Source organism: Babylonia areolata, chromosome 15, assembly GCF_041734735.1.
Source record: "Babylonia areolata isolate BAREFJ2019XMU chromosome 15, ASM4173473v1, whole genome shotgun sequence".
Lineage (NCBI taxonomy): Eukaryota > Metazoa > Mollusca > Gastropoda > Neogastropoda > Buccinidae > Babylonia > Babylonia areolata.
In genome coordinates this window covers 26,162,970-26,175,469 of record NC_134890.1, presented here as the reverse complement: position 1 = coordinate 26,175,469, position 12,500 = coordinate 26,162,970, and the positions used below count along the sequence as shown (strand labels likewise).

The 12,500-nt window shown below is 44.6% G+C and overlaps 1 protein-coding gene across 2 annotated transcripts in view; it reads left to right on the top strand.

The window, feature by feature from the left end:
- The window catches only part of LOC143290239 (semaphorin-5A-like), a 117,492-nt gene that overhangs the window by 72,763 nt on the left and 32,229 nt on the right, over positions 1–12,500 (top strand). Inside the window, exons 1-2 of one of the 2 annotated variants that reach the window (XM_076599576.1) lie at positions 4,963–5,069; positions 5,919–6,290. The exons of the other annotated variant lie outside the window; for it this stretch is intronic. Of the exons in view, the coding sequence (XP_076455691.1) occupies positions 6,197–6,290 (94 nt within the window). The 5' untranslated portion in view covers positions 4,963–5,069; positions 5,919–6,196. Of the gene's footprint in view, positions 1–4,962; positions 5,070–5,918; positions 6,291–12,500 lie in introns of those variants that run through there. 2 annotated transcript variants of the gene reach the window in all.

Here is a 12,500-nt window from a genome sequence, read left to right as displayed (position 1 = left end):
TTTATTTCTGACTTCAACATCAAAGAGTGGACGGGTAAAAATGTTAATATTGCCGACTTGACTTCAAACATGGCACAATGCCAGTTGGATCATGACTCGCATAAGACAGCAATACGTCCTGTCTGTAACGTCCTGTCGCATGCACACAATGCACACACAAAGTGTGTGACGGGTGCCTGTGCTCATCCTCCAACTGTTCAGGATATTTCCGCTAGCACCGAGCGTGGTGCAACATCCCGCGCAAAATGGTGAGCAAAATGTGAAAACAGTTTCCACAGGTGATCCATAATTTCTCTTCCAAATGTACGCTCGTTTTAGGTAAACAATGTAATGCTGTCGGATGCGTCTGTTTGTGATCTCACCCACCCACAAAAACATTCTGTGTTTGTTTAACCCACTCAGTACGGCCAGTCCTCGCTTCTCCTCTACACAGACCCTTCAGATGTCCAGTGGGTGTCTGAATGACCCAACCTTTAGCTTCCGTCGTCAGAATTGTGGTATTCTTTGTCAACATTCACCTCTTCAGTATAAGAGCCTTCCGCTTGCAATATTTTGATGATGGTAATTGGCGTGAAACGCTGTTAACGTCGTCTCTTTCGCCGTTCGTATGGAGATAGTTAAATATGTCTGTCTCTGTCTCTGTCTCTCTCCCTCTCTCTTTCTCTCTCTCTCTCTCTGTCATCTAATCTAATCTATTAATGATAATGATAATGTGAACTTGTATAGCGTCTATCATCTAAATAGGGCAATGGGAGCTTGCAATGCTAATTCTCTCGGGCTGAGATGCACATACACATGTGCATGAAGTTGGTTTGAGTGAAAGAGCCGTTGCAGTTTCAGTTTCTCAAGGAGGCGTCACTGTGTATATATTTGTGTACCTATCAGAGTGGATTTCTTCTGCGGAATTTTGCCAGAGGACAACACTCTCGTTGCCATGGGTTCTTTTTCAGTGTGCCAAGTACGTACTGCACACGGGACGGGACCTCGGTTAATTGTCTCATCCGAATGGCCATACGCTGAACTTGATTATTTTCCTGTCAGACGTGGGAGATAGGGCGAGAGTGCGATTCGAACACAGACCCTGGAGGACTCTGTACTGGCAGATGAACGTCGTAACCATTCAGCCATCCTCATCCAGACCCGTTAACTGCATGGGATCACTCGCAGCCTATCGGCAGAAGGAACCTTTACCCGGTGGCACGGGGAACCCCTGTAAGGGTTACAGGCAATGCGAATAGGATTATCACCTGAAACTGCCATCATAGTCACGATGATGAAGTTAGGTGTCAGTTTCAGTTTCAGTTTCAGTAGCTCAAGGAGGCGTCACTGCGTTCGGACAAATCCATATACGCTACACCACATCTGCCAAGCAGATGCCTGACCAGCAGCGTAACCCAACGCGCTTAGTCAGGCCTTGAGGAAAAAAAAGTGAATAAATAATAGATAAGCTTACACAAATAAATAAATAGATAAATAACTATAATGTAAAAAAAAAAAAAAAAAAAAAGGTAGTAGGAAAAAAACCACACCCAAAACCCCCAAACCTACTAGGTGTCAGAGAACACGTTCAGAGAGGATCATCAACAATACCTTCACCGTACTCTACATTTCAAAAGATCTGGATCAGTGCACCAGATTGGCAATTTTTGGCTGTCCTGGACTGAAAGCTAGATACTGAGAGAGGACATCATTCAGACATAAAAACTGAAAAAAAAAAAAAAAAGTTTCCTATCCAAGGTCGCTCGAAGCATGCTCAGTGAGTTAGTGAGTCAGTAATACACACCAACAGAGAGAACTGTTGGAGATCGGTTGCATTGTATGTATGTATGTATGTATGTATGCATGCAATGTTTGTATGTATGTCCGGAAAGTAGCTTCATAATGGTCCATCTCAGAAATATCTGGATGTTATATGAGACTATGTCGAATTTGAGCGCCGTGGCAGATTTGGTTCAGCATTGGACTTCTGTTCTGATTCAGTATTCACCAGAGATCAGGGTTCGAATCCATGCTTTGGCGTGGTGTTGTCTTCAGGAAAAGCTTTTTTTCTCCCATTTTCTTCACTTCAGTTATGTGTGAATAGATACCTGACTTCATTCCATGTCGCTACACTCGGGGAACGCTCGCTGAGACAGCACGAGACAGGAAGCTACTCTGTGCTGGCACTGTACGCCACAGGGTCCATAGAAGATTAGGTTAAGAAGTATGTTGTTATTGTCTTGCAATAGACCGTACACCTTGACCACACACACACACGATCTCTTTACCCCGGGTGGTATCAAACACAGCGGTGTTCACATGGGGTGTCAAACACAGCGGTGTCCACATGGGGTGTCAAACACAACGGTATGGGGTGTCAAACACAGCGGTGTCCACATGGGGTGTCAAACACAGCGGTGTCCACATGGGGTGTCAAACACAACGGTATGGGGTGTCAAACACAGCGGTGTCCACATGGGGTGTCAAACACAACGGTATGGGGTGTCAAACACAGCAGTGTCCACATGGGGTGTGGTGTCCACATGGGGTGTCAAACACAGCGGTGTCCACATGGGGTGTCAAACACAGCGGTGTCCACATGGGGTGTCAAACACAGTGGTGTCCACATGGGGTGTGGTGTCCACATGGGGTGTCAAACACAGCGGTGTCCACATGGGGTGTCAAACACAGTGGTGTCCACATGGGGTGTGGTGTCCACATGGGGTGTCAAACACAGCGGTGTCCACATGGGGTGTCAAACACAGTGGTGTCCACATGGGGTGTCAAACACAGCAGTGTCCACATGGGGTGTCAAACACAGCGGTGTCCACATGGGGTGTCAAACACAGCGGTGTCCACATGGGGTGTCAAACACAGTGGTGTCCACATGGGGTGTGGTGTCCACATGGGGTGTCGAACACAGCGGTGTCCACATGGGGTGTCAAACACAAACACAGCGGTGTCCACATGGGGTGTCAAACACAGCGGTGTCCACATGGGGTGTCAAACACAAACACAGCGGTGTCCACATGGGGTGTCAAACACAGCGGTGTCCACATGGGGTGTGGTGTCCACATGGGGTGTCAAACACAGCGGTGTCCACATGGGTGTCAAACACAGCGGTGTCCACATGGGGTGCACACTTTTCAAATAGTTCGTCTCATTAATTAAGAAGTACTGTGTTGCATCTGGAAGTCACAGCCTTTATGTAAATGCGTAGTGAGGTATTATTTAGAAAATAAGTGTACATCTCTCGAGCGGTGTAAGATGGAAATCGTGCGTACATTAATTTTGTCGTAAAGTGTAAAGGAGACGGAATCACAAATTTAGACTGGCACTTAAGTGACAAGAATGGTATGCTGACGACAATGAAACCTTGGTGTGTGTTTTTTTTTATTTTTATTATTATTGTCAACATCTTCAACGTAAATCGTCACATCCGCCATTACAACCATCACCATCATCATCGTCGTCCCATAACCGACAGAAGACGTCATCAGTGGAGATAAAAATATCACCAACAAGTTGTGGTGCTGTGAATGATGTGCGTCATACGATTTCTTTAAAAAGTCTCATGGAGGAAAAAAAAAGGGGGGGAAGTAACGTGATCCACGTAGATCGGCAATGTTAGAGCGGCGTTCAGAGTTATCGGTCATGACGTGAATGTCGTGTTCCCGTTCCGGCCGTCCTCCAATCAGCAGCGAGGTGGCGGTCCTCAGTGTCACGGGGCTGACTGCTGTGGGGGCGGGGGGTGACCGCGTGCCCTTCTTTCAGGCCGCCACCCGTGGACACAGGGCGGAAGGACCCCCCTGAAACCCGACGCCAGTGGCCAAGTGGCCCAGATCCGGTGCACGCGCCGCTCCAGTCCGGAACCGTGGCCTGCATTCTGCAGCACGTGCTTGGCCGTGGTGGTGGCCATGGCCTGGCCAGGGTCTGTGTGAGGGCGGTGAGGTGAGGGGGCTGTTACGGGGGTCATTAGCTGACGACAATAGGAACACACTGGAGATGAAGGAAGCCGCCGCTAGGCCCCTTGGGTCTTCAAAGAGAAGAAGAAGAAGAAAAAGAAAGCCTTTGTGGTCCGGGAATAGCGCATTCCACGTCTCTTACGAAATGCGAGGCAGTTTCGTGCTGACGTAATGATTATACCCCCCCCTCCCCTCCCCCCCCCAAAAAAAAAACCACCCCCACACCCCCCAAAAAAGAAGAGGATTGATTGCGTTATGTACGAAAACGTATACACACCCATTTAACATACGCAGATTTTCCGGCACACACACACACAAATCTATATTTACGCACATAGAGGGACAGATGTACGTCAGAATAACGCCCCCATCCCCCGCAGACCACCCCCATACCCTCTCCCCCAGTTGTGGCAGCAGGTCGTGGTGATCGTGAAGGTGGCGCTGCGTCATGTTTTCTGTGCGTCGTTGCTGTGGGGGAGGAGGTCCGTGACACACTACCTGAAGACCCTCACGGCTTCCGGAAAAAAGAAACCCCCGCCGGAAGTGGCGGTCAAGAGCTTACTTCCTGTCGTCAGAGATGTACGTTGGCGCGGCGCTCTTGTAACGAGGCTGTTCATTGGCTGTCGCGCTGAATATATTTGCACTGGCTCAGTTGATTGGCCAGAGAGCAGGCCCAGGGAAGGAGAAGAGGAAAGACGGGAGAGAGCTCAATGGATGTGAACCTCCGTAGATCTGTCATTCAGATGTGTGTATGGTTCTTCTAATTGCGAGGTTTTGGTCGAACTAGGTCGCATAACACTTCAGACCTCTTGAGCAGAGTGTACGAGAACTGAAGCTGAAGCTGAAGCTGAACAGAGCTGAGCAAGAGCAGAGCACAGAGATAGAGAGCGAGAGAGAGAGAGAGAGGGAGAGAGAGCGAGCGATACTCTCTCCCACAACTCTTGAGAGCATGGCAGTAGAGCCAGCACTGACGTCAAGTGATTCAGCGTGGTGGTGGTGTTGGAGAAAAAAAGAGTCAGAGGCAAGAATGCCCTGAGAACCGTGGCCGTCTGACGTGTTGTGTGTCGTGTTCACCGTCGTCCTGCTTGATTACGTTATCAGCACTCGGGGGGGAAAGGTGCGCCGGTAAGAAGACATCTTGGGCTGTAGTGGCTTCCTCACGTTACTCTGTATTGGGACCCCGACAGTCCTGGGCACTGGCCTGATGACTGACCGATTTCCAGGCTGTGCCGGCGGTCAGCTTGGTCGTCAGTCATTCAGCTTGTGGGAACACAGTTAGAAAGAAAACCATCACTTACCCATGTCATCATCATCAACATCATCATCATCATCATCAACATCATCGCCATCATCATCATCTTCAGCAGCAGCAGCAGCATCACTGTCATCAACATAATCATCATTATCACAATCTTTTTATTCATTCATTTATTTATAAATATGTTTATGTATTTATTGTTTAATCTCCCTGAAGCTAAAAAGAAATCTAACTTACACACTCAGCATCAAAATATAACTCAAATCCACTGATGTGGTAGTGAGTATGTTAGCGGATGCTCAACCTGACAGAGAGATAGTGTTTTGAGACACGTTTCTGTTAATTTCTAATTCTAAAAAAAAAAGTTAATAAATCTCCGAGCCACTTTGTGACCACCTTCCCAAAGGTTTCACTGCACGTGTGGTCAGCGTTTGTATGGGTGTGTGGAAGAATGGGTAGTGGAGAGGCAGGGGGCTGTCGCTGGTGATTGGCGGGATGGACGATATCCTCCCCCCCCCCCCCCCCCCCCCGGATTCATTGAAGGGAACCCCAACACGCACATGTTTTGGCTTTCAGAGGAAGTCCTCCAGCCCTCAGGTTTTTAGCGACGTTCACTTGGTCACGACACAGCAGCAGAATCAGCATCGTAGAAAAGGCATAAGACGTCGGTGGTTGGCAGTGATTGCTTTTTTTTTTTTTTTTTTTTTTTTGTCAAGTGCCCGCCCCTCGCCTACTTCTTCTCTCTTGCCTATCCATCCCACTTCCTCGCTGAACGTTTCCGACGTCACTTCCGGTGGACATGGAGACAAGAGGTCTGGCACTGGGAGCCTGTGGTCAGACAGTGATGGCGACCTGTGCTCGTTGTGGTGTCAGGATGATGTTGGTGTTGTGGTGCTAGCAACGTGAGCTGGGACGCTTTGTACAGTCTGTAAGGTTGTGGACATCGTGTGGTGTGGTGTGGTGTGTGGTGTAGTGTCAGTGGACTTAACTGACCATGATGGCGACTTTGGTGGCGCTGTGTCGCGTTCTTGTGCTGCTGTCTGTGATTTGCATTCAAGGGTTGTGCTTTTCTTCCGTTTCCCTCCAAGGTAGGAGTTGGTTTTTAGTTTAAACACGTAATCTGTGTGTGTGTGTGTGTGTGTGTGTGTGTGTGTGTGTGTGTGTGTGTGTGAGATAAGATAAGAATAACTTTATTATCTCCAACTGGAGAAATTTGGTCAGGTGCATTATTACAACATAGACACGTAAACAACATGGGGACCATAACTGTAAAAGTCAACAACAGCTTTTACGAATATTACGAAGATACAAATGTAAAAAAATATCACATACATCGTTTCATACATACATCCACACACTGCAGGTAATAACTAGTATTCTTTACGTAAAAACAGAAAGAATTAAGAAACATTATTTGAATATAATTATAAACATAGCCTACTATACTGCACATTGATTACAATAGACAGATAAGATAAGAATAAAGATAAATTGCGGAAAACCGCAACCAGATAATCAGCACACACCCGCACCCACAGTCACACAGTCAACAACCACATCACACACCCTCATATCTTACAGTCAGTCACACAGTCAAAAACCACATCACACACCCTCATATCTTACAGTCAGTCACACAGTCAACAACCACATCACACACCCTCATATCTTACAGTCATTCACACAGTCAACAACCACATCACACACCCTCATTTCTTACAGTCAGTCACACAGTCAACAACCACATCACACACCCTCATATCTTACAGTCACACAGTCAACAACCACATCACACACCCTCATATCTTACAGTCAGTCACACAGTCAACAACCACATCACACACCCTCATATCTTACAGTCAGTCACACAGTCAACAACCACATCACACACCCTCATATCTTACAGTCAGTCACACAGTCAACAACCACATCACACACCCTCATATCTTACAGTCAGTCACACAGTCAACAACCACATCACACACCCTCGTATCTTACAGTCAGTCACACAGTCAACAACCACATCACACACCCTCATATCTTACAGTCATTCACACAGTCAACAACCACATCACACACCCTCATATCTTACAGTCAGTCACACAGTCAACAACCACATCACACACCCTCATATCTTACAGTCACACAGTCAACAACCACATCACACACCCTCATATCTTACAGTCAGTCACACAGTCAACAACCACATCACACACCCTCATATCTTACAGTCAGTCACACAGTCAACAACCACATCACACACCCTCATATCTTACAGTCAGTCACACAGTCAACAACCACATCACACACCCTCATATCTTACAGTCAGTCACACAGTCAACAACCACATCACACACCCTCGTATCTTACAGTCAGTCACACAGTCAACAACCACATCACACACCCTCATATCTTACAGTCAGCCACACAGTCAACAACCACATCACACACCCTCATATCTTACAGTCAGCCACACAGTCAACACCCACATTACACACACCCTCATATCTTACAGTCATTCACACAGTCAACAACCACATCCCACACCCTCATATCTTACAGTCAGTCACACAGTCAACAACCACATCACACACCCTCATATCTTACAGTCAGTCACACAGTCAACAACCACATCACACACCCTCATATCTTACAGTCAGTCACACAGTCAACACCCACATCACACACACCCTCATATCTTACAGTCATTCACACAGTCAACAACCACATCCCACACCCTCATATCTTACAGTCAGTCACACAGTCAACAACCACATCACACACCCTCATATCTTACAGTCAGTCACACAGTCAACAATCACATCACACACCCTCATATCTTACAGTCAGTCACACAGTCAACAACCACATCACACACCCTCATATCTTACAGTCAGTCACACAGTCAACAACCACATCACACACCCTCATATCTTACAGTCAGTCACACAGTCAACAACCACATCACACACCCTCATATCTTACAGTCAGCCACACAGTCAACAACCACATCACACACCCTCATATCTTACAGTCAGCCACACAGTCAACAACCACATCACACACCCTCATATCTTACAGTCAGTCACACAGTCAACAACCACATCACACACCCTCGTATCTTACAGTCAGTCACACAGTCAACAACCACATCACACACCCTCATATCTTACAGTCAGCCACACAGTCAACAACCACATCACACACCCTCATATCTTACAGTCAGCCACACAGTCAACACCCACATTACACACACCCTCATATCTTACAGTCATTCACACAGTCAACAACCACATCCCACACCCTCATATCTTACAGTCAGTCACACAGTCAACAACCACATCACACACCCTCATATCTTACAGTCAGTCACACAGTCAACAACCACATCACACACCCTCATATCTTACAGTCAGTCACACAGTCAACAACCACATCACACACCCTCATATCTTACAGTCAGTCACACAGTCAACAACCACATCACACACCCTCATATCTTACAGTCAGTCACACAGTCAACAACCACATCACACACCCTCATATCTTACAGTCAGTCACACAGTCAACAACCACATCACACACCCTCATATCTTACAGTCAGTCACACAGTCAACAACCACATCACACACCCTCATCTTCTGCACAAGAAACTGTCGGGGTTATAAAGTGTAGCTCAATGATACAAAAAAAAAAAAAAAAAAAAAAGCTATGGTTTGACAAATTATGCAGACAGAAGCGATCTGAGTATTTGGGATCAAAACGCAAACTTAAATTTCATGACTCGACACCTAACTGTGCAGATCTCACGATTAAAAGTAAAGCTTACAAGGTCACCGTCACCTTGAGAAGAACAGAAAGAAATAGGCGAGTGAAGTGGCATAGTGAGCTGCGAAATTTTAGATATTCGGAATCAAAAGTTTTGGAGAAAAAGAAGATCAATAAACCCGATAAATCTAAACGATTTTCTAAATCACTTCAAATCACTGTACACGACTATAGAAGATGCAGGTGATCTAAACTGTAATTTACCTACACACATACAGGTATATCACGAAAACAAAACTCTTCCTTGAATCTAAATGTACCCATTACGGAGATGTCGTGAGCCGTCTTAAGAAAGACAAAGCCACAGGTATTGGTTTGACCCGGAACAAATACACTGACAACAATGTTCCTTTGCTTGTTCCAGTTTAGTGTAAGCTGTTTAGCAAAGTTCTTGATGAATGTTCTTAGGAGTGGGTGGTGGGTCTAATTTCACCCTTATAATCATATATAAAGGAAAGGGCGATCAGTTTGATTATTATAGAGGAACAACTTTGTTAAGTTGCTTTGGAAAATTGTTTACAAGTATCCTAAATAGCAGACATGATGAGTTTCTTGAGTCCAGAACTCTTACTTTCGGAAATCCAGGCAGGTTTTTAGACATCACTTGACTTTAGATCATGCTTTTGTGTTGAAGGTTTTCATTGGATATCTATCGTAGAACGAAACGAAAACTGTTAGGTGCATTTATTGCCGTGAATGGAAACTTGATGTGAATACAGACAAACTAAAAGTGTTGATATGTAATACAAATAAAAATTATAAAATGTATTTCAGATTTGGAAGCAAATATCGTGTATTCGTTTTTGTCAAACCGGAAACTTTTCAAAGGTGTATGAACAAGCACAAGGGGCAATGATTACTTTCTTTAATGCAAACATCTAGAAATCAGAATTCACCCATGGTTGTTAATCTTGATTTGTTATCATTCGATGGTTGTCCCAGTTTTATCATACAGTTGTGAAGTATGGGAATATGAAAATATTAATATCTTAGAGAAACTGCAGTTAAGATTCTTAAAACATTTATTTCGACTTCAGAAGAATGCCTTACTTGATACATGATGAAACTGGAATATACCCACTTTCAGTCCTGATGAAAACGAGACAAATTACATTTTGGACGTCTCTAATGTCTGGTGAGGCAATAAAACCATAAAAAAATAAAAATAAAAAATGTACAGCATATTGTATGATTTTTACACAAAGAGGGGGGGGAAGGGGGGTGGGGGGTTTAAAGATCAGAATGGATTAGTCACATACACCAAACTTAAGTTGAAACCAGATTTTATTGTTTGGGAATCACATACATCATTACATTACATTAATCACATACATAACGATTATTTGTCATAAGTGCATGGAAAGACAAATTAAAAAAAAAAAAATATATGGACTGAATCATAACAACAAAGTGGAAAATGTATCTTTTATGTTTTACAAACACTATGAAAAGGAATCTAAGAGACAAAATAAATTGGTCAATTGTCTACTACAAACGTAATTCCGTTTATCAAATTTACATGCGATAATGTCTGTTTACTTACTGAAATGGGGAGGTTAAGTGGAATTCCAAGAGAATACTGTGTGTGTGTGTGTGTGTGTGTGTGTTAATGTATCATGAATATTGTTGGTTATGAATTTCATTCTACTATGGAGTGTGCAAGCTTGTTTGATATCTGTAAAAATTGTTGCCCGAAAAATATGAATTGTATGTCCAAAGTTTTGCATTGTCACGCGCGTTAGTACATTTATTCGGTATATTTTTTGAAGATTACACGAAAGAAAGAGTTTTGAGTACTTCGTTTATAACAGTGTGTGTGTGTGTGTGTGTGTGCGTGTGTGTGTGTGTGTGTGTGTGTGTGTGTGTGTGTGTGTGTGTGTGTGTGTGTGTGTGTGTGTGTGTGTGTGTGTGTGTGTGTGGAGGTCAGCAGACAACACTCGTGTTTGTACTTTACTGTACTGCACGATGCTGTACTGTCTTGTACTGTACTGTACTACACTGTCCTGCGCTGTACTGTACTATGCTACACTGTTCTGCACTGTACTGCACTATGCTACACTGTCCTGCACTGTGCTGTACTGTACTATACTACACTGTACTGTACTGTCCTGTGCTGTACTATACTACACTGTCCTGCACTGCACTATACTACAGCGTCCTGCACTGTACTGCACTATACTACACTGTACTGTACTGTACTATACTATACTGTACTGTACTGTACTGTCCTGCACTGTACTGCACTATACTACACTGTACTGTACTGTACTATACTATACTATACTACACTGTACTGTACTGTACTGTACTATACTATACTACACTGTCCTGCACTGTACTGTACTATACTACACTGTCCTGCACTGTACTGCACTATACTACACTGTCCTGCGCTGTACTGTACTATACTACACTGTACTGTACTGTCCTGTACTGTACTGTACTATACTACACTGTCCTGCACTGTACTGTACTATACTACACTGTCCTGCACTGTACTGCACTATACTACACTGTCCTGCACTGTACTGCACTATACTACACTGTCCTGCACTGTACTGTACTATACTACACTGTCCTGCACTGTACTGCACTATACTACACTGTCCTGCACTGTACTGCACTATACTACACTGTCCTGCTCTGTACTGTACTGCACTATACTACACTGTCCTGCACTGTACTGCACTATACTACACTGTCCTGCACTGTACTGTACTGTACTGTACTGTACTGTACTATGCTACACTGCACTTTACTGTACTGTACTATACTACACTGTCCTGCACTGTACTGCACTGTACTGCACTATACTACACTGTCCTGCACTGTACTGTACTGTACTGTACTGTACTGTGCTGTACTATGCTACACTGCACTGCACTGTACTGCACTATACTACACTGTCCTGCACTGTACTGTACTGTACTGTACTATACTACACTGTTCTGCACTGTACTGTACTATACTACACTGCACTGTACTGTACTGCACTATACTACACTGTCCTGCACTGTACTGTACTGTACTGCACTATACTACACTGTCCTGCACTGTACTGTACTGTACTGTACTATACTACACTGTCCTGCACTGTACTGTACTGTACTATACTATACTGTCCTGCACTGTTCTGCACTGTACTGCACTATACTACACTGTACTGTTCTGCACTGTACTGCACTATACTACACTGTCCTGCACTGTTCTGCACTGTACTGTACTATACTACACTGTACTGTACTGTCCTGCACTGTACTGCACTATACTACACTGTACTGTACTGTACTGTACTATACTACACTGTCCTGCACTCTACTGTACTATACTACACTGTCCTGCACTGTACTGTACTATACTACACTGTCCTGCACTGTACTGCACTATACTACACTGTCCTGCACTGTACTGCACTATACTACACTGTCCTGCACTGTACTGCACTATACTACACTGTCCTGCACTGTACT